Source organism: Protopterus annectens, chromosome 8.part0, assembly GCF_019279795.1.
Source record: "Protopterus annectens isolate FY-2018-M chromosome 8.part0, PAN1.0, whole genome shotgun sequence".
In the NCBI taxonomy this organism is placed as follows: domain Eukaryota; kingdom Metazoa; phylum Chordata; order Ceratodontiformes; family Protopteridae; genus Protopterus; species Protopterus annectens.
In genome coordinates this window covers 1,919,260,666-1,919,281,303 of record NC_056741.1, presented here as the reverse complement: position 1 = coordinate 1,919,281,303, position 20,638 = coordinate 1,919,260,666, and the positions used below count along the sequence as shown (strand labels likewise).

At 40.4% G+C, this 20,638-nt stretch overlaps 1 protein-coding gene across 1 annotated transcript in view; it reads right to left on the bottom strand.

Annotated features, from left to right (window-relative positions):
- The window catches only part of AMFR (autocrine motility factor receptor), a 1,369,298-nt gene that overhangs the window by 503,358 nt on the left and 845,302 nt on the right, over window positions 1-20,638 (bottom strand). Inside the window, exon 10 of the mRNA XM_044081420.1 lies at window positions 17,510-17,542. Within this exon, the coding sequence (XP_043937355.1) occupies window positions 17,510-17,542 (33 nt within the window). The remainder of the gene's footprint in view (window positions 1-17,509; window positions 17,543-20,638) is intronic.

Below are 20,638 nucleotides of genomic sequence, written 5' to 3'. Positions count from 1 at the left end.
AAGTGTCAATTTTTCTAGCACAAAGTTCAAGTCCCATGCTGGCAATGGTGGTTTCCTAGGAGGTTTTACATTTTTAATTCCTCTCAGAAACTGCCTGAGCAGAGGATGTGAGAAGACAGGAGGATCCAAGCTGTATTCTGCTGAAATAGCTGATGCATGTATCTTGATGGAAGAATAGGACAGGCCTCTATGGAAGAGCTCTGCCAAGTACTCCAGGATGTTGGCTATGTTTACCAGTGACACATCTTCTCCCTTTGCAGTACTCCAAATGAGATATCTTTTCCATTTTGCTGCATAATTTTTTCTTGTTGAGGGTCTGCGAGCCTCAAGGATAATGTCTTTAACCCTTTGGGATAAATTTGGGTTAATTGATCTTATGTAATGTTCCAGGCAGTCAGCTGCAGAGTTTTCAGGTTTGGATGCAGGATGTTGTAGTTGTTCTGTGTTAACAGCAATGGAACCAGGGGTAGTGTCCATATTTGTTCCCGAGACATGCTCCTTAGTAATGGGTACCAATGTTGCCTTGGCCAGTCTGGAGCTATCAGAATGATCCTCGGACGTTCCTCTTTGATCTTCAATAGCACCTTGTGCATCAAAGGAAGTGGTGGAATGCATATGCTGTCAGGTTTTTCCAAATGAAAGATAGGGAGTCCACCTTCCAAGCAAGTGGGTGGTACGTCCTTGTGCAGAATTTCTTTAGCTGGTGATTGCGTGGGGATGCAAATAAGTCTATTTGTGGTAGTCCCCATTTTCTTGTAATGGCTTTGAAGATGTCCGGATGCAACATCCATTCGTGGGCATCCGTGGTAGTCCTGCTTAATATGTCTGCTAGAATGTTTTCTTTTCCCGGTACAAAAATTGCTTGTAACTGAATGTTGTAGCTCAGAGCCACATTCCATAGGTCCAGTGCCATCCGGCATAGAGGGTATGAATGTGTGCCTCCCTGTTTGTTGATGTACCACATAACTGTGGTGTTGTCTGTCCTTATCATCAACTGACCTTCTCGGAGAAATGGTCTGAATGACTGGATTGCCAATTTTACTGCCAGCATTTCCTTTAGATTTATGTGCAGGTGCAGCTGGTCTTGAGTCCATAAGCCTTGTATGCACTTGTCCAGCATGTGGGCCCCCCAACCGAAGTCTGAGGCGTCCGTCGTGATGGTTTGGCTTGGTTGAATGTTGCAGAAGGGCAATCCTGTGTTTGATAGACAGGCTTGAGCCCACCATAGGAACTCTTGCTTCAGGCATGGAATTATTGGAATTTTGGTTTCTAGGCTGTGCTTGTGTTGAGACCATAAATTCTTTAGGTACCACTGTAGCTTTCTCATATGCAGTCTGGCATGAGGGACCAGGATTATGCAGGATGCCATGAAGCCCAGGACTTGCAGTACTTTTCTTGCTGTTAGATGGTTCTGCTTTGTTAATGCCAAGAAGTATAGAGGTAGTTTCTCTTGCGTTTCTACAGTTAGGAATGCCATTTGCTTTGATGTGTCCAGCTCTGCACCCAGAAAGGTTATTCTTTGGGATGAAATCAGCCTTGACTTTTTTATATTGACTGTATATCCCAGGGCTTGTAGCAGGTAAATGACTCTTTGTAAGTCTTCTGTTAGCTTGTTTTTGTTGTCCGCTTGTATCAGGCAGTCGTCCAGGTAGGGGTAAATTTGGATTCCCTGAAGCCTGCAATGAGCAATTACTGATGCCAGGCATTTCGTGAACACTCTGGGCGCAGTAGATAAGCCAAAGGGCAATGCTGAGAATTGATAATGCTCTGATCCTGCAAGAAATCTGAGGTATCTTCTGCAATTTGGTCGTATGGGGACGTGCAGGTATGCCTCCTTGAGATCTAGAGTTACCAGCCAAGACTCCTTGCCCAGCATGGGAAGAAGCTGCTGTAGAGTCAGCATTTTGAATTTTGGAACAATGAGGAATGTGTTTAAAGCGGACAGGTCGAGAATAGGCCTCCATTTGCTCTCTTTTCTTGGTACCAGGAAGAGTCTGGAGTAAAATCCCTTTCCTTGTTCCATAGATGGTACCTTTTCCACAGCTCTCATCCTTAATTGAGATATTTGTTTTAGAGCTTCTGCCCTTTGAGTTGGTGGTAGGTTTGGCATTCCTCTCTTTCCTGGTAGAGTATGGAAATGAAACCTGTAACCTTGGTCTATAGTTTGCAAAATCCACTTTTCCCTTGTGATGTAATGCCAGTTCTTTGAAAATAAAGCTAGCTTTCCGCCTAAGGGTGCTTCTAGTTGTTCCCTGGTAGGCGGTGCCAGAGCCAAGTCACTGTGATTGTGCTGTTGTAGTGGTGGTGGCTGCTTCTGTGCCTCGCTGGTTGTTACCCTGCCACTGGCGTCCCCTGTAGCCACCCCTGGATTGGTTTCTGCCTCTTGAACGCCTATTCCTGCGCCTCTGTGCTTTAGAGGAGTCTGGAAAGGACCAATTCTTGGAGGGCCAATTCCTGCTAAACCTTGGAGGTTGGTCCTGTAAGAAATCTTTCACTGTTTGTACAGATTTTGCCTTCTCTTCCATCTTCTTCAGTACCTGCTGTGCAGGAGAACCAAATAAATTGACCTTGTCCATGGGTGCATCTAAAAGTTTTGATTTGACATGGTCCAGTAAGGCCTGCTCTTTCAACCATGCATGCCTTCTGATAACTGTGCCAGTCATGGCTGATCTAAAGGAAGCCTCCAGTGCATCATAGCCGCACTTTAAAGAATGGTTACTAACTTGCTGAATGTTATGTACCATTTCCTGAACATACTTCTTATCTAAAGATTCATCAGAGGACAGTTTTTAGTTAACTGGTCTAGCATAAATTCTTGATATTGAATCATATGAAATTGACAGTTCAAGGCCCTAGCTGACAGAGTAGCAGAAGTGTAAACTTTTTTACCCCATCTCTCTAAGGACCTGGATTCCCTTTCAGAGAGGAGGGGGTTTTTAGCAGAGGTAGTTGCTACAGCCTTAGGCCCCTGGGAGATAGTCTCGGGATCTGCAAAAGGAGCCTTGTATAAATGGTGATGTGTGTCCGGGACCCTGTAGAACCTATTGGGCTTAGCAGGGGCCGGAGGTAATGAATCAGGAGCAGTACAAGCATCATTAAATGCATCATCTACAACAGAAAGAACTGGAGGTATAGCTAAAGGCCTATGTTGAGGTAAATGCAAAAAGGTTCTAAGCCTTTTCCTGGAGTCTGAGAAACCTTGACCCTGCCACTGAAATTGTTCCCTCATAGCATGCAAGGTTTCCCCAAAGGAAAATTCCTCAGGTGGAGAGGCAGAAGGAATGGACTCTTCAGCATCAGAGTCTTCGTAAGGGGAGTAAGGAGCCTCTGGAGGGTCTGTATTATCTGAGTCATCAGAGGAATCATCTGTGGACACTGGCTCAGGGGGCTCTGCTCTAGGCCTCTTCTCTGGAGGTGGATGAGAGGCCCTGTCTGGATGAGGTTGGGATCCCCGGATTAAAGAAATGAGATCCTCTGCCAGAGAAAGCATATGGGAACTGGAGCTGGGCCTGTGAGAGGGGGTCTTAACAGGCACAGTTTTTGAAGCTTTAGCTGCTTTAGCCTTGGCAAAGGCCTTAATGGACATGGCTGCAGGAGGCCTAGCAGCTCCACGTGCAGGGGTTGAAATATCCAAGGAAATAGTGTCAGATAATTCCTGAGAAACCGCAACTGCAGGTTGGATTTCAGAAGCCGATTCCACCAGGTTAGAAGAGGCCTCGGTAGAAGGCATGTTTTCGGCTGAAGGAAGAACCGCTTGCTCGGTTTCAGCCGAAACCGAGACACTCGTGGTTGGCTTAACTGCGGTTTCGGCCGAAACCGTGGACCGCGAGTGCCGGTCCTTTTTCCTGTGTTTTTGGGTTATTTGCGAAGTCGGAGGATCCGACGGCATAATATAAGCAAAATCAGAGCCGAAAAACTGCTCAGCAAATTCCGACCGACGTCTAAGCGTCCGTCGGTTAAAAGCACAGGCTAGACAAGCTGCTACGTCGTGGTCTGGGCCTAAACAAGGTAAGCAGTAAGAGTGGAAATCTTTATGAGGTATTTGTTTCCCACAAGTTAAACAGTTATTCACTTTTTCTGACATCGGCTGAGGCAAGAAAAAGTCCCCAACGGGGTACTTAGCTTTTTAGAAGTCTTCGAAGTAGTATTCGGTAGTAGTAATCTCTGGTTCTGACCGACCGGCACTTGTGAACAGCTTCTGCTTCGGCCACGGCAAGAAAGACTGAGGAAAATGGCGTCGGCTGATGCCTTTATACCCGAAGAACTGCAGCTATGACGTCGGGTGAAGTGCGACTCCAGCCGAGGCCAGACCCAGACTTTGGAATCCGGCCGACCGAAGGGCTGCCTGACGACAGGACAACCCATTTGTAAGGACTGCAGATGCATCCTTGAAGGACATCCAACTCTACCTTCCCTGTACTAGCACTCTACTCTAATTATCCACTATGTCTGTTCATTAAAATGCATTTATGTTTTTTGATTTTATTCCCTCATTGCCTGTACCAAGATTGTCACTGTCAAATGTTAATTACATTTATGTTTTGTTCTTTTATAGTATCTACCTTTATATTTACTGTAATGTACATTTTTCTTTTTGGAGCTCATGCTCCTTCACTGCATGTGCCTATATATTTACTGTAATGTACATTTATTTTTCTTTTTGGAGCTTTTCTCCCCAGGACTCCATTGAAAAAGGGTTCTTCAATGGCCCAATGGACTATCCTGGTAAACCAACTGCAATAAATAAATAAATAAATTTAGTAGAACTTTGGAGAGGAGACAGAGGGGGAAGGCATAAACTGTTTTTTCCAGGTGAAGAACAGGGCATCTACTTTCCAAGCTGGTCTGTGGGGAGTCCTTTTGCAGAATTTGTCCAATTGGTAGTTCTCAGGGGAGGCAAACAGGTCTATCTCTGGGCTCCCCCATTTGTTTCTCAAAATGTTGAATATCTTTGGTTTCAGTTTCCACTTGTGTGGGGTCCATGAGTTTTCTGCTTAGGTCATCTGCCAGTGTGTATTTAGCTTGCCTGGCAGGAATTGAGCTTGTAGATGCACTTGGTAGCTCAAGGCTGTGTTCCACAGGGCCATGGCTAGCCTGCAGAGAGGGTATGAGTGGGTTCCCCCAGCTTATGTACCACATAACAGTGGTGTTGTCCGTCTTTACCAATAGATGTCCTGGAAGAATGTGGTCCTTGAAGGCTGTCTGTGCATTCTGTACAGCTAACATTTCTTTTTGATTGATATATAGGTGCATCGGACTCTGGTTCCATTTGCCCTGAATGCACTGCCCTGAGAAGTGAACCCCCATGCACAGTCTGATGCATCTGTTGTTAGGGTTTGGGCGGCAGGGGGTAGAGTGAATGGCAGTCCTTTGCTGTGGTTGCAGGCCTCTGTCCACCAAAGGAACTCTGTCTGAAGACAAGGGATGATAGGAATCATTGATTCTAGGTCCTGAAAATGTTGACTTCATAGGCGTTTTAGATACCATTGTAGTTTCCTCATATGCAATCTTGCATATGAAATTATTAGAATGCAAGAGGCCATGTACCCCAGGGCTTGCAGTATTTACCTTGCAGACAGCTGTGTCTTTGTGGCCAGTAGGTGGAAGTAGGCTGTCAAACTTGTTTCTCTGGTGTGCGGTAGGCCATCTGGGAAGTTGCATTCAAGCTTGTTCCCAGGAATACAATTTGTTGGCAGGGTACTAATATGCGATTTATTTTCGTTTATGTTGTACCCCAGAGAAGTCAGTAATTTCTTTACAAATGCCAGATGACTTAATAGTAAGTCCTGACTTTCTGACTGAATTACACATTCGTCCAGGTATGGGTATATCTGAGTATTTATTTGCCTGTAGTATGCAATGACAAGAGCTAGGCACTTTGTGAATACCCTGGGCACAGTAGACAAGCCAAAGGGCAGTGCAGGGAACTGATAGTGCATGTAACCTGCTCTGAAGCACAGGTATTTTCTGCAAGATTCCCTTACTGGGATGTGCAGGTAGGCTTCCTTTAAACCCAGTGTTGCCAACCAGGCATTTTTTCCCACCATGGGAAGCAGCTGATGACAAGTTAGCATTTTGAATTTTGGGATTACCAAAATGGTGTTTAGGATACAAAGGTCCAGGATAGGACGCCATGAATTGTCTTTTCTGGGTACCAGGAAAAGTCATGAGTAAAAACCTTGCCCCTTAATCCTCTTCTGTGATAGGCTGAATAGCCCTGCTACTTAGAAGAGAGAGAACCTGCTTTTGAGCCTCTGCCCACTGATTTGGGGGTAGGTCTGGGTTGGTAAGGAGTGGAAGTGGAATCTGATACCTTGGGAAACTATATTTAAAACCCATTGGTCTTGGGTAATGAGTTCCCAGTTTTTTGCATGCAGAGCGATCTTTCCCCTAAAGGAACAATCAGCTGAGCAGGGCTTGGAAGGTTTAAAGTTAAGTCATTGTGACAGTTTACCATGGGGGGCTGTCTTACTGCTTCCAGCTTTGGAAGTGGGAGCCCCCACTGCTTAGGTCTGTGAGTACCTTGAGACTGAAGTCCGGGTGGTCTGCTGGTCCTGGGTTTAGACTCAGAAGGCCTGGAAGAGGCAGGAAAGGACCAGTTCTTAGAAGGCCAGTGCCTACTAAATCTGGGAGGCTGTACTTGCAGGAAACCTTTAACAGTTTGCAAGATTTAGCTTTTTCCTCCATTTTTTTAAGTACTTCTTCTGCTTTGTTGCCAAACAGGCGGTCTTGGTTTAATCCAGTAATTTAGCTTTAACATGATCTGGCAAAGTTTGCTCCTTAAGCCAAGCATGCCTTCTAAGTACAGACCCAGTGACAGCAGCCCTGCAAGATGCCTCTAATGAATCAAAACCACATTGCAAAGTGAGTTTTCCAACTTGTTCAGCAGAATGCATTAAATCCTGTAATTCTTTACTTTCAGCACAGTCAGGAATCAACATAATTTTCTGTTTAAGCAATCCAATAATATGCTGCTGATATTTAACATATGAAACTGGCAGTTTAAGGCCCTAGTGGCCAAAGTAGCAGAAGAGTACATCTTCTTACCCATCTGTCCAGGGCCCTGGAATCTCTATCAGAGGGGGTAGGGTTTTTGGCAGTAGCAGCCTTAATGCCTTTGGGTCCCCGTGAAATGGTCTCAGGATGCACAGTAGGATTCTTAAAGAAGGAACTTGTTAGAGTCGGGTACTCTGTAATACCTGTCAGGTTTTCTGGGAGCCAAAGGTAAAGTGTCAGGGGCCAGGCTAGATTCCAAGAATGCATCATCTACAAAGTCCAGTTCAGGAGGGATAGCTAAAGGCCTGTGTTGAGGTAGGAGTAAGAATTCCCTAAGCCTCTTTTTGGAGTCAGAGTAATCCTGGCATTCCCAGCGGAAATGCTCCCTAAGAGTATGCAAAGTTTCATCAAAAGAGAAATCCTCTGGAGGGGAAGCAGAGGGAATGGAGTCCTCTGCATCAGAATCCTCATAGGTAGATAAGGGCAACTCCTGGTCATCGGAGAAAACAGAAATTTCAGAATCCTGATCAGAAGAACCAGAAGGCAAATCAGTTCTATGTCTCTTAGAGGAAGAAGGGTGGCTTCCCCTGATTTGAGTAATAAGGTCTTCAGCCATTCTTATTTGTTTTTTAGGCATAGGGGCCTGACCATGTGGTCTGGGCGTCGGTTTTTGAGGCGTGGATCGAGTTTTAGGCCTTGAAGAAGATGGCGTCAGTTTAATATGCAAGTCAGTAGGTCTGAATACACCCTCAGAAGCCAGTGCCTGCACAGCGGCTCCGGACCCATCCAAGGTAGAGACATCCACAGGTTCCACAGTCAAAGAAGCAGCTCGCAGCATACTGGACTCTGAATGGGTCTCAGTAGAGGCCTGCGAATCTGAAATAGCAGGCATCAGGGGCTGCGAAAGCGGCTCATTGAGTACCGGCAAACTGGCGACTAGCTTAACAGAAGCGTCGTCAGCAGCTTTGGACCTATGCGGTCTCTGTCCTTATCTTTGCATTTTTTTTAGGAATATCGGTAGTCGGGTGGCTTACCGAAGCCATTTCTGGATAACTGAACCGAGTACCAAAATATTTAGATCTGAAAATGAACCGACGATGAATAGTTTGAGGTTTGAATAAGGCACAAAACTGATAGCGAGGGACGTCATGGTCTGGGCCTAAGCAAGGAATGCAGTACGAATTAAAATCTTTATGAAGTATTTGCTTTCCACAAGAACTACAATTGTTAACTTTTACTGACATCGGTTTAGAGGAATTAAAAGGATCCCCAATTGAGTACTTAGCTTTGTTGAAGACTTCGGATCTGAAACTCGAAAACGAAAATTTCAGGAGTTGGCGCCGACCAGCACTTGCGAACTGCTGCTGCTTCAGGCACCGCACGGCAAAATAGACTGATGTAATGGCGTTGGCTGCATGCTTTATACCCCTGACTACCTGATGTCATGGAAGATGAGACCGCAATAGACGCAGGCCCCAAGACTTTGATATTCAGGCCGAATGAGGGCTACCTGCAAGCAGATGACCCAAATGTAATGACTGCAACAGTGAAACACGAAGAACATCAGCACTAAGGAAAATTAAGTCAGGGAAAGCAGCAGGCTCAGATGAGGTCACAGCAGATATGATAAAAGATGCTGTTTGAGATAAGGGAGAAATGGCTCCTGAGGGTACTCAAAGCAGTGTGGACAGAAAGGCATATGCCAGATGACTGGAGAATAAGCATACTTGTGCCATTGTACAAGAGCAAAGGGGACCATCCAAAACTGTGGACAGTACAGAGGCATCAAACTCCTATCACATTGCCTGAAAGTTCTGGAGAGTGCGACAGATACATTCGACTACTGTGTGTATCCGTTTAAGATAGAAGTTGACCAGTTTGGATTCAGATCAGGATGCAGCACAACTGACTCGATGTTTGCAGTGAGACAGAAAGTTGAGAAGAACCTAGAGATGAGGAAAGAATCCAAATGGGCACTTCTAGACTTGGAGAAGCATATGACAAGATCCCAAGAAAGCTGATCTGGGTAGTACTGTGGTGATTCAATATCCCAAAAACATTAGTAGAATTGGTGGAAGCTATGTACAAGTCCCAATGACTCAAGTACAAACAGTGTTTCGCCTCATAGAGGGGTTTCCCAGTGGGAGTGGGTATACACCTGGGTGCAGCTCTGAGCCCTCTGTTGTTCATACTAGTTATGTACTACATTAGCAAACAGACTGGAGGGGACAGATCAACAAAGTTACTGTATATGCAGAAGATGTGTCATTACAAGCAGACTCTGAGCAAGAACTTCAGCAAAGGACAGGAGAATGGATTGCAAAACTGAAGGCACATGGGCTGAAACTAAGCACAGACAAGACAGTGGTAATGGCAGCAAATTAGAGAAATCAGAAAAAGCTGAGAATTGAGAGAGAAGGGAAGATAGCGGAACAGGTAAATAGCTTCATGTATCTGGGAGGAGTGGTTGAGGAGTTAGTTTGAATGAAAAGGTCAAAGTTACAATCAGAGGGGCTGCAGCCAAGTGGCATAGAGTCTCAGGTGTAGTCTATGACAGAAGAATGACAAAGAAGCTGAAAAGCAAGGTGTACAAGACAGTAATGCGACCAGTACTACTGTATGGTACAAAAACCTGGGCAGTAAAGGCAGAGCAGATGAAGCTAAAGGTGAAGGAAATGAAGTGACAGAGAAGGGTGGTAGGAAGCACACTGTGAAAAAGACAAAGAAGTGAGGACATAAGAGCAAAAACCAAAGTAGCTCCAACTGCAGAAAAGATCAAAGAGAGCAGATTACAGTGGTTCACAAACATATGCAGAAAAGCAGAAAACACTCTGGTGAAGATTTGGGAGAGAGAGGAAGAAGGTAAGAGGAAACAAGGATGTCCAGCAAAGAGGTGGATAGATTCTGTGAAAGAAGATATGAGACGGTCAAGCATGAGTGTTGAAGAACACAGGAATGTGGCATTGAATCGAGAGAGATGCAGACTGTTAACATGATACCCGACCCCATGTACAAAATGGGAAAAAGGGGACTGATGATGAGGATGATATGTATATTATATATATATATATATATATATACACACACACATATATATACATATATACATATATATATATATATATATATATATATATATATACACACACACACACATATATATATATCTCCACAGCAGGGCTAGCCAGCCTGCAGTGTAAACCTTGGCTCCAGATGATTGTGACTGTTGAAGTGGCACCCAGAAGCTATGTGCAAAATGGGAAAAGGGGTTGAGGATACATATACACACACACACACACACACACACACACACACACACACAGACATTTGTACACACATATATATATTAGTGTGTACATGTGGGTGTAGGACAAACTTTCACAAGGACTGCACAGATTTCATGATTTCCCTGAAGTGATTCAAAGTACTGATAAGCAGCACTAATCATTGAAAATGCCTTCCAAGCAAATCATATGCTCTTTTTTTGACCAGGAAATGCTAGGAACCAGGGTTAGAAAATATGGGTATCCTAACACACACGCAAGTATATGGTATCACCCCAAAACTAACTCGAGTAAATTCAACTCTAATGGAAAAAAAAATATTAGGAGCTAAATTTTTCTGACTGGAGCCATAACCACTGTTTAGCACTGCTGTCTATAAAGGCATATTGCTACAGGTGCACATTGCTCACAGTGGAAGTATACAGCCTGAAGTTCAACAATGCAAATCAGGTCAAGGTTCATATGAGGCTTTAATACAGTAATGAAAAAAATAAGTTATGTACTCACCATAACGTTCCATGTTTGTTGCCCTTAATCTCGCCTTCCTTTTTGTTGGTTGGGTTCGGAGCCAATCCTCGGCTCCGATTCGGCCTTATTCTAAAGCAGAGAGCTTCCACTGACTCGAGGCTAGACCCTATCCCATCATGCCTAGCGCTAGTTACCCAGACCTCATTTGTGATAACCCATAACACTAGAATACAATATGCAGACATATAAACTATAGGCATATATATATAAAAAATATATATATATATATATATATATATATATATATATATATATATATATATATGTATATATGTATATATACATACATATACAAGAAAACCACCAAGCCATAAGTAGAAACTCAGTCTATCCAACTAATAAGGCAGGAAGGGAATCAAGGCCTACATAGCCAAAGATGGATAACTCCTCTCGATCCTCCAGGAGGGGGATGGAGGATGGGAAGCAAGGAGGAAGGCGAGATCAAGGACAAAAACCATGGAATGTTAGAGTGAGTACATAACTTCTTTATGTTATCTCGCCTTCCTTCTTGTTGGTTGGGACCGCGTCCTCAGCACCTTCTTCTTGGGTGGCTCAATGGAATAGACTCTTTAGGACCATGGAACCAAAGGATGCCCTGCTCCAGGAGGCCACATCTACTTTGTAATGAGTGATGAGGGTATGGGGGTTAACCCACGTAGCTACCGCACAAACTGAGACTAAAGGCAGTCTGGCCTGAAAGGCAGTAGCGGTAGCCAAGGCCATGGCTGAATGTCCTCAAATTTTGCTTGTTCTGCAAATTATAGACGTAAGTAAGTGTGTCTGAAATCCAGTTTGATAAAGTTACTTTTGAGAATGAAGTTCCCTTTTTGTTTTCTGCAAAGCATACGAACAATTGGTCAGAATGCCTTAATTCCTTTGTCCTGTGCAAATTAAAACATAATTGTCCATGAACATCCAGTTGGTGGAGTTTATACTCTGCCTTGCTGCCATGGTTCAGAAAGAATACAGATAGTTCTATTGATTGATTCAGACTGAACTCTGAATAAAGCTTTGGTACAAAGGAGGGGTTGGTTCTGAGAGAAACCCTATCTTTGTGAAAACTCAAATAAGGGGGATGAATGGAAAGGGCTTGCAATTCTGATACCCTCCTAGCTGAGGTAATGGCAATCAAGAAAATAATTTTTAAAGTCAAAAATTTTAGAGAACAAGAACTAGCCTGTTCGAACGGAGGAGGAATCAAGGCAGCTACAACTAAATTTAGATCCCAAGGAGGAAATGGTTCTCTCTTACTGGGAGGTCTCAAAAAGGATAGTACCCCTCAGAAAAGCTTTGCATAGCCTATGGGACATAACGTTGGAACCAATTTCTCCCACATGAAAGTTGGAAATAGCAGCCAATTGAACTCGGATAGTTGCTGCTGCTGCTCCTCAGTTAAAATCTTCAGCAATGAATTTTAGGATCTTTGAAATAGGTGCAGTAAAGGGATCAATATTATTCTTGTCTGCCCAACAAGAGAACCGTTTCCATTTGCTAATGTACAGTTTCCTCGTACAGGATTTGAGAGAGGAAATCAGAATATGTTGTACTGCCAGGGATATGTCAGGAAGCCTGGCTAAGCCGAAAAGTGGAGGAACCAAGCTGTCAGCTTGAGGGTCTGTAAGGAAAGATGGAGTGTGCAAGACTGATGCACAGCAGATCTGGAACTGGGTCCAGAATCCAAGGCTCCTATTAAAGATGGGGCCATAGAAATGGGAACCAGATTTGACAAGGGCAGTAGGGGGCAAAGAGAATTAGCTTGCAACCCACCGATTTTGCTTTCTGAAGAACCTTGGGAATCACAGGGAACGGGGAAATGCATACAGAAGTCACGGGGGCCAATTGTGAACAAGTGTATCCCTGGGTGATTGTCCCGGTGGGGGGAGTAAGGCGAAATAGCTGCTGCATTTGGCATTGATGGATGTGGCAAAAAGATCGCTGCAAGGCTAGCCCCACTTGCGAAAGATCTGGTTCGCAATATCCTGTTTCAAGGACCACACGTGAGGCATAAATATAGCCCTGCTTAGCTTGTCCGCTATCACTTTGGATTTCCCCAGGATGTGCGTCGCAATCAGAAAGCATTGAGAAGACATCGCCCATTGTCATACTCTTACAGCCTCTCGACACAAGGGGTAGAATCTGGTTTCGCCTTGCTTGTTGATGTATCATACCAGTGACATGTTGTCCTTCTGAACTGAAATCGTCCCCATGGGGAGGGAGCAGTGAAATGGTTGCAACGCCAGGAGCACTGCTCTCATCTCAAGGATGTTTATGTCCAAGTGTTACTCGTGTTGTTGCCAAGTCCCAAGAACAGTCTGTCTCAGATAACCCACCCCCACCCTATTTGGGAAGCGTCCGTGGTCACTGTGACCAGTGGTTGGGGGAGGACGAACGGTCTGCCTATCGTTAGCTGGGTGGACTGAAGCCAACATTTTAGATCCTTCTTGCAGGTCTCCGTGATGAGAATTTCGTGGGACATGGGTAGATCTTGCATGAACCACTGAGCAAACAGGAGCCACTGCGGTAACCTCATATGGAAGTGCACCAAGGGAACTAGCATTATTGCTGCTGCCAGTGAGCCTAGGACTTTCAGAACAAATCTTGCTCGAGTCTCTTTTCTCCCCATTAAAAATGCAACCTGGTGTCAAATGGTCGACACCCTCTCCTGAGGCAATTTTGCTATCACGTCTTTGGTACCTAGATCTGCTGCTATAAATGTAATATATTGAAAAGGCAACAAGGCAGACTTTTCGTAGTTTATAGTGATGCCTAGCTGACAGCAGGGGTGGATTGTGGTGCCTCTTGTCTCGGTTAGTCAATGCTCGGTGGTGGCAGTAAGGAGCCAGTCATCCAGATATGGAAACACCTGGAATCCTAGACGCCTCAGATGAGCCTCGAGTACTGCCATGCCTTTGGTGAACACCTTGGGGGCTGTGGTAAGGCCAAAAGGCAGAGCTCTGAACTGGTAGTGGCTGGCTCCCAGCCGGAAGCGTAGAAATCTCCTGGATTGCTTGCCCATCTTGATATGTTAGTATGCATCCTGGAGATCGATGAAGCACATCCAATTGCCCTTTCCCTGGAAGGGAAGTACGGACTGCAGTGTCACCATCCAAAACTTAGTCTTCTTGACAGACTTGTTGAGTCTGCTGAGATCCAAAATGGGCCTCCAGTCCCCTGCTTTCTATGGTACTAAAAAGAACCTTGAGTAATTTCCAGACCTGATTTGGTCTGCGGGAACTTCTTGGATGACTCTTTTTCTTAGCAACTTTTGAACTTCTAGAGTTGCTTGTTCCCTTAGATTGGGTGGCACATCTGGGATGGATTTTTGTTTCCTGGGAAGAGGTGCGATGAAGAAAGGAATACTGTATCCCCTGGATATTATCGACTGTGCCCATGTGTCTTTTGTGATATTTTGAAAGGCTTCTGGGTACAGAGACAATCTTCCCCTGACTACCTCCAGAGGTGGACAGGTGGGCCTCCTTTCAGGAGCACTGGAAGGGTCTACCAGAGAATGCATCTGCCACCCTGACTCTGCGGATCCCCTCTGCTGAGATGGTGGCGTCTCCCATTATTATCCCCCCCCTCGCCCTGGGTGGAAAAAATTACCATGTGCATCAGGCAAAGCTCCCTGGCACTTCCAGAACCACATTTATCCACCTTTTTGACCTTAGGTATAAGGTCTAGAAGGTGCGGAAAAAAATACTCCCATGGCAGAGAGAGTCTTGCCATCCTGCTCGCAACTAGTTAGAGTCTCTTTTACCTTAGAAAAAAACACCAACGCACTGGAACAAGATGTAGAAAAGCAACAACCACAATATCCACCAAAAGATTTAATAAAAAGCTTCAATTCTCTGACGTCTCGGCCAAAGCCTTCAAGGAGTATCTCTTTTACCTTAGGCCCGAACAATGAAAACCTATCAAAAGGGGCGTTAATAACGGAGGACTTGAAAGGCTCCGCAAATTGACAAAGGTGCATCTAGGAATATCTCCATAAAGTGACTCCTGTGCATGCAGCCCTGGATATATATGGATGCACAGGAAATAAGCAACATGGAGGAGTTAACTACTGAAGATAAGGTTGCAAGGTGAGAAGCAGTTTATCTACAGCTCCTGCAGCTGTAGGATCCTGTAGGGCATCTCCTAGCTGTTTCAGGAGATCCCTCTGAAGACTGGTGAAATGGGATAAATAATTCAGTGACCTCAGAGTAAAGGCTGCTGAAGAAAAGACACGCTTCCTGTATCTGTCCATCATATGGGACTCTCTGCTCTGCGTTTGGACAGAAGTAGAGGTCTCTGCTAATTCCTTCTTAGTGGCTGCTGCCACCACCACAGCATCAACTGGCATGCCCTTGGTTAGGAAAGGTTTGTCATCTGGAGCAGTTATGAACTTTTTGGGCCTCCGCGGAACTGGTTTCATCGATTCCGGAGAGCTCCATACCTTTCCACTTACTACCCCTAGCAGCTGGTCGATGGGCAGAGACACGCAAGAGGTGGAGGGTCGGGAACCAAATGTGTCCAGTTACATGGACTCATCTTCAGAAGGGGAAAGGGACTTCCAGACACCCCTCTGCTTGAGGATTTCCAGGATGTCTGTGAATAAGACAACCTCAGAGGGGTCCATGTCTGATGTAAGGGACTCAAGTGAGTCCACATGCTTTCTCTTACATGTCCTCTTCCGAGGGATCTCCTCAGGGGGATGCTCTGGGGAGGTTTCGGGAGAAGGGGAGTCACCCAATGGGGTGTCCTGGGGCATAGGTTTCCTACACTTTGAATGGAGGGGTGGTGAGAGGGAAGACACTAGCTCCGTAGGGGACGGAGTAGCTGAAGCCAAGGGAGGAGAGGTCTGAGAGGACAGCACACTCCTCATCACCTCAAAGGCACCACCGGCCCGAGAGGGTCCTCGGCTCCAAAGAGTTGAGAGACCTCTTCCACACCAAGGGCGATGGCTCTGAGGCCAATGTGACAGCCAAGCTTACCTGCGCCAAACCTTCAAGAGGTATAGTGGGGTCGGAAAAGGGAAAGATGCCACTCCTCCCCTCGGAGCCCAAGAGTGTGTGTCAGCTTCCAGATCCCTGAACAAATAATGGAGGTATCGAGGAGATCACAGCAGATGTCGGAACAGAGAGACCGGAGGTTTTCGGAAAAGACGGTTCCATCACAATGAGTTCTATGCACTCCGGCTCAGAGCTCAGGTGAGTCGAAGGAGGAAGAGACGATCCGGGGGGTCAAGTAGTCAGTTCCACATCCATACGGGCTGGGCTCAATAAGATTTTGAAAGAGCCGGTCTCTTGACTAGCCTTGTCACCACCCTCTCCACATCATTGACTAAAAGGCTCTGGAATGACTGAAAGGAGTGGGAAGATGATCGGTGACTGCCCACCAAAGAAAGAGACCTAGTCATTTTGTGACTCCTAGACAGTTCTGACGACACTGACCGAAACACAGGAGATAAAGTCTAGTTGGACCTGGGAAGTTTCAGATCCGACGAACTGGAAGACTTGTCTTTTTGCTTGGACGGCTCCAAGGTTGACCAACGGAGATGTCGGTCTGGAGAATTTTTTTACAAGATTCCCTTCCACAGGTGTGTCAAAGGGCCCTTTTAATAAACACAAAACAGCAACAAGCACAACAAAACTATAGCTATAGGAAAAGTATACTACTCTACAATAACCACAAAAAACACTACATCTAAAATTTTTTTTACACAGAAAGAAACATATAAAAAGGAAGGGGGGAGCCTCTAAGTTAAACGACAACTCCCTCAACCGAGGAGAGACTCCAACTTAAATGGCTAACTCCTTAACAGAAAAGGGAGAAGGAGGGAATAAGGGGAAACCCTTCAAATGAAGCGGGTTGAAAGAAGGAAGAATTCTCCAACTAAAAACGGACTTGTAAGGGAATAGGCCTGAAGGGAAAAACAACGGCATGAACAATAACAATGGTCAAAACAGAGATGGGGATCCTAGAACAACTACTACTACTACTGATCTATAGAAAGACTCCTTAATAGTTTAAGAGTTTAGCAGAGAATATAATAAGAAAAATCAAAAACTTAGCCTGAGCGAGTCACCAGCAAGCTTGATGCTTCAAGAGGCAAATGATTTCTGGGTAATCAGCACTAGGCATGATGGGATAGGGTCTAGCATACAGACAGTGGAAGCTCTCAAGCTTAAGAATAACGCCGAGCCGAGGATCAGCTCAGAACCCAAACAACAAGAAGGAAGGCAAGGTAGGGACAACATAACATCAAATTTTTGTTTGTCAGACAGTCGTGCAACGCATTATACAATCATGATCACAGAGCTTTTTATTAAAAGCAAAGACCACCACAATTGACACGCATCAAAGCATTTAAAAAGATATCCAAGTCTTTTGCTATCTAATACACTGTCTTATATGAAAATGAATCAAAAGTAGCAAGTCCAGTCAATATTTCCGTACTGGTGTGTTTTTATTGGCTGCTTACTATGATAAAGTTAAGCTTGTCCATAAAAAAACATCAGAAACAACTGTTTATTATACAGCATTTTTCTTTTTATGTTACTAACCACTTAAAAACATTATAATAGCTTATCAATTGATACAACAGCTTCTGTGTTAGTAAATTGAAGCCGCAAACTACTAACAAGTGCACTAACAAGTTATTGTATAATATTATAATTTCACTTACAGAGTCCATATGCAGTAAAGTTTCAAGGGTAGACTGCATGGAGTCCCAACAGATGGCACAGTCATCACTGTGTTTATTTCAGGGTAAATAAAATTATAAAATTTAAAATTTAAAAATTTAAACGTTCCCCAAAAAATTTAAAAATTTTTTTTTTGGGGAAAAAAAAAATGTTTTTTTTGCCCGACCCACCAAATGTGGAATCCTACAAAAATAATTAAAATTAACAAAACAAAAAAATTATATTTTTAATTATCAAAAAAAATATTAAAAAAAATTTTTAATAAAAAAACAAAAAAAAATTTAAAATAAAAAAAAAATTTTATAAAAAAATTTTAATAAATTTAAAAAATTAAAAAAATTTTAAAATTTAAAAAAAATTTTTAAAAAAAACAAATTAATAAATTTAAATTTTAAAATTAAAAATTTAATAATATAAAAATTTATTAAAACCCAAAAATTAATTATTAAAAATTAAAAATTTATAAAAATAAAATTTTAAACATTTTTAATAAAAAATTTAAAAAAAAAAATTTTAATAAAAAATTTTAAATTAAATAATTTATAAACAAAAAAAATTTTTTTTTTTTATTATTTTAAAAAAATTTAAAGGTTTTTTAAAATTTTAAAAAAAGGGATAATATAAATTAATTAAATATAAAAAATTTTTTTTTAAAAATTTTTAAATTAAATTATTAATATAAAAATTTTAAAAAAAAATTTCTTTTAAAAAAAATTTTAAAAAAAAAAAACAAAATATTTTAAAAATTAAAAAATTTTTTTAAAATTTAAATTTGTTTTAATAAAAAATAAAAATTTTTTAAAAAAAAAAATTTTTTTTAAAAATTTAAAAAAAATTTTTTTTTTAAAAAATTTTTTAAAAAAAAAAAAATTTAAAAATTTTTTTATATTAATTTTTTTCAAAAAAAATTTTTAAAAAATTTAAATTTTTTTTTATTTTTTTTAAATTATTTACATTTTTTATAAAAAATTAAAAAAAATTTAATAAAAATTTTAAATTTTTAAATTTAAAAAAATTTTTAAAATTTTAAAATTTTTAAAAAATTTAAAAATTTTTTTTTTAAAAAAAATTATTTAAAAAAAAAAAATTTTAAAAATAAAAAATTAAAAATTTTAAATTAAAATAAAAAAAAAATTTAAAATTTTAATAAAAATTTATAATAATAAAAAAAAATCTAATAAAAAAATTTATGTTTTAAAATTTTAAAAAAAATAATAAAAATAATAAAAATTTAAATAAAAATTTAAATTTTTTTAAATTTTAATAAATATTTATATAAAATTTTAATTTTTAAAAAAAAACATAATTTAAAAAAAAAATTTTTTAAATTATTATTATATATTTTAAATTTTTTAAATTTTAAAATTAAATTTTTTTAAAAAATTTAATAATATTTTAAAAAATATAATAATTAAATTTTAAATTTAAAAAATTTTTAAATTTTAAATTTTAAAATTTTTAACAAAATTTAAAAAAATTAATTTTAAAAATTTTAAAAATTTAATTAATTTTTTAAAAATTATTTTAAATTTTTAAAAACAAATTTTAAAAAAATAAATATTATTATAATTTAAAAAAATTTTAAATTTAAAAATTTTTTTTAATTTTTAAATTTAATAAAATTAAAATTTTAAAATTTAAAAAATTAAAATTTTTAATTATAAAAAATTTAAAATTTTTTAAAATTAAAAAAAATAAAAAATTTCAACTTTTTTAACCCAAAAAAAACCCCCAAAAAAATTTTTAAAAAAAAAATATTTTTTTAATAATAAAATAATTTAAAATTAAAAATAAAAAATTTAAAAATTTTTTATTTTAATTTTTAATTTTTTTTTTTTTAAAAAATTTTTAAAAAACGGGGTTTGGTATTTTCTTTTCTTTTTTAAAAAAAAATTTAAAAAAAAATTTTAAAAGAAAAAACAAACTTAAATTTAAAAAAAAAAAATTTTTGAAAATTTTTAAAAAAAAACCCGAAAAAAAATTTTGGTAAAAAAAAAAAAGGGGTTACTCTAAGTTTTACTTAACGAGAGTTTTGAAATTTAAATTTAGAAGGGGTCTTACAAAAAATTAACAACATTTTTTAGAAAATTTAAGAAAAGGGGGTTTAAAAGGAAAATTGTAAAAAAAAGGGGGATAATTTTAATTTAATTAATTTTTTATAAAAACCCACAAAATAATTTTAAAAATTTTTTTAAAGTAACTTAACTAGGGAACAGTAAATCTTTAGTCACTCAGGAAAATATAGTGAGAATAGTTGAGTATTGTTTTTCTGCATCTGTGTGAATCTATCCAACTGTGTTATTTTTATATCTCCTGTGATTGAAACTCTGGTATTTACTGTAACTAGATACTCGGTATGCTCATGTTTTCTATTTTATTATTTATTATTAAATAATTCTATACCATTCATTGTAGCTGGCCTTTTAGAGAATACCTTTAACATCTTAAAAGTACTTGTGCTTATTTTAGTGACACGGTGGCTGCTCCTGAAAGCCTTGCTACACTGGTCAAACTCTACCATTTCCATTGGTATTAATTTTACTCTGAATAATTGGTTACTCTTGTAAGAGCCTTACGGTATCAGACTGATGGCAGCATGCTTACCTTATTGTCTAGGAAGAGGGTCTATACTGAATTAGCGAATGCTTAGAAAAGCGAACGCTAATTCATCGACCATTTTTAAGCGAAAGCTTAAAATCTCGAACACCCGGAACAGCGATTTTTTTTCACATGGAAAAAAAATTGCTGGGACGGTTTTGGGAGTTCGCCATTTCCTCCACTGTGGTGCGATCTCAGAGTTGGTATATTTAAGTAGGGGGAGTGTGGGGAGCGAAGCCCCCCACATTAGATAATGTTTTAAGTTTGTTTATTTATTTATTTTTTGGTGGACCAACTATTTTTTTCCCCTGGGAAAAAAAAAAATCGCTGTTCCAGGTGTTCGAGATTTTAATCTTTCGCTTAAAAATGGTAGATGAATTAGCATTTGCTTTTCTAAGTGTTCGCTAATTCAATATAGACCCTAGGAAGAGGGGACACAACTGGTAAATCTGTGCCGGCCTTTCCCAGGTAGGTGTGTGTGTGAGAAGATCAAATATCCAAGTGTGGGTGTCAATTACTTGGAACAGGGACGCAGAGTTCCAAAGT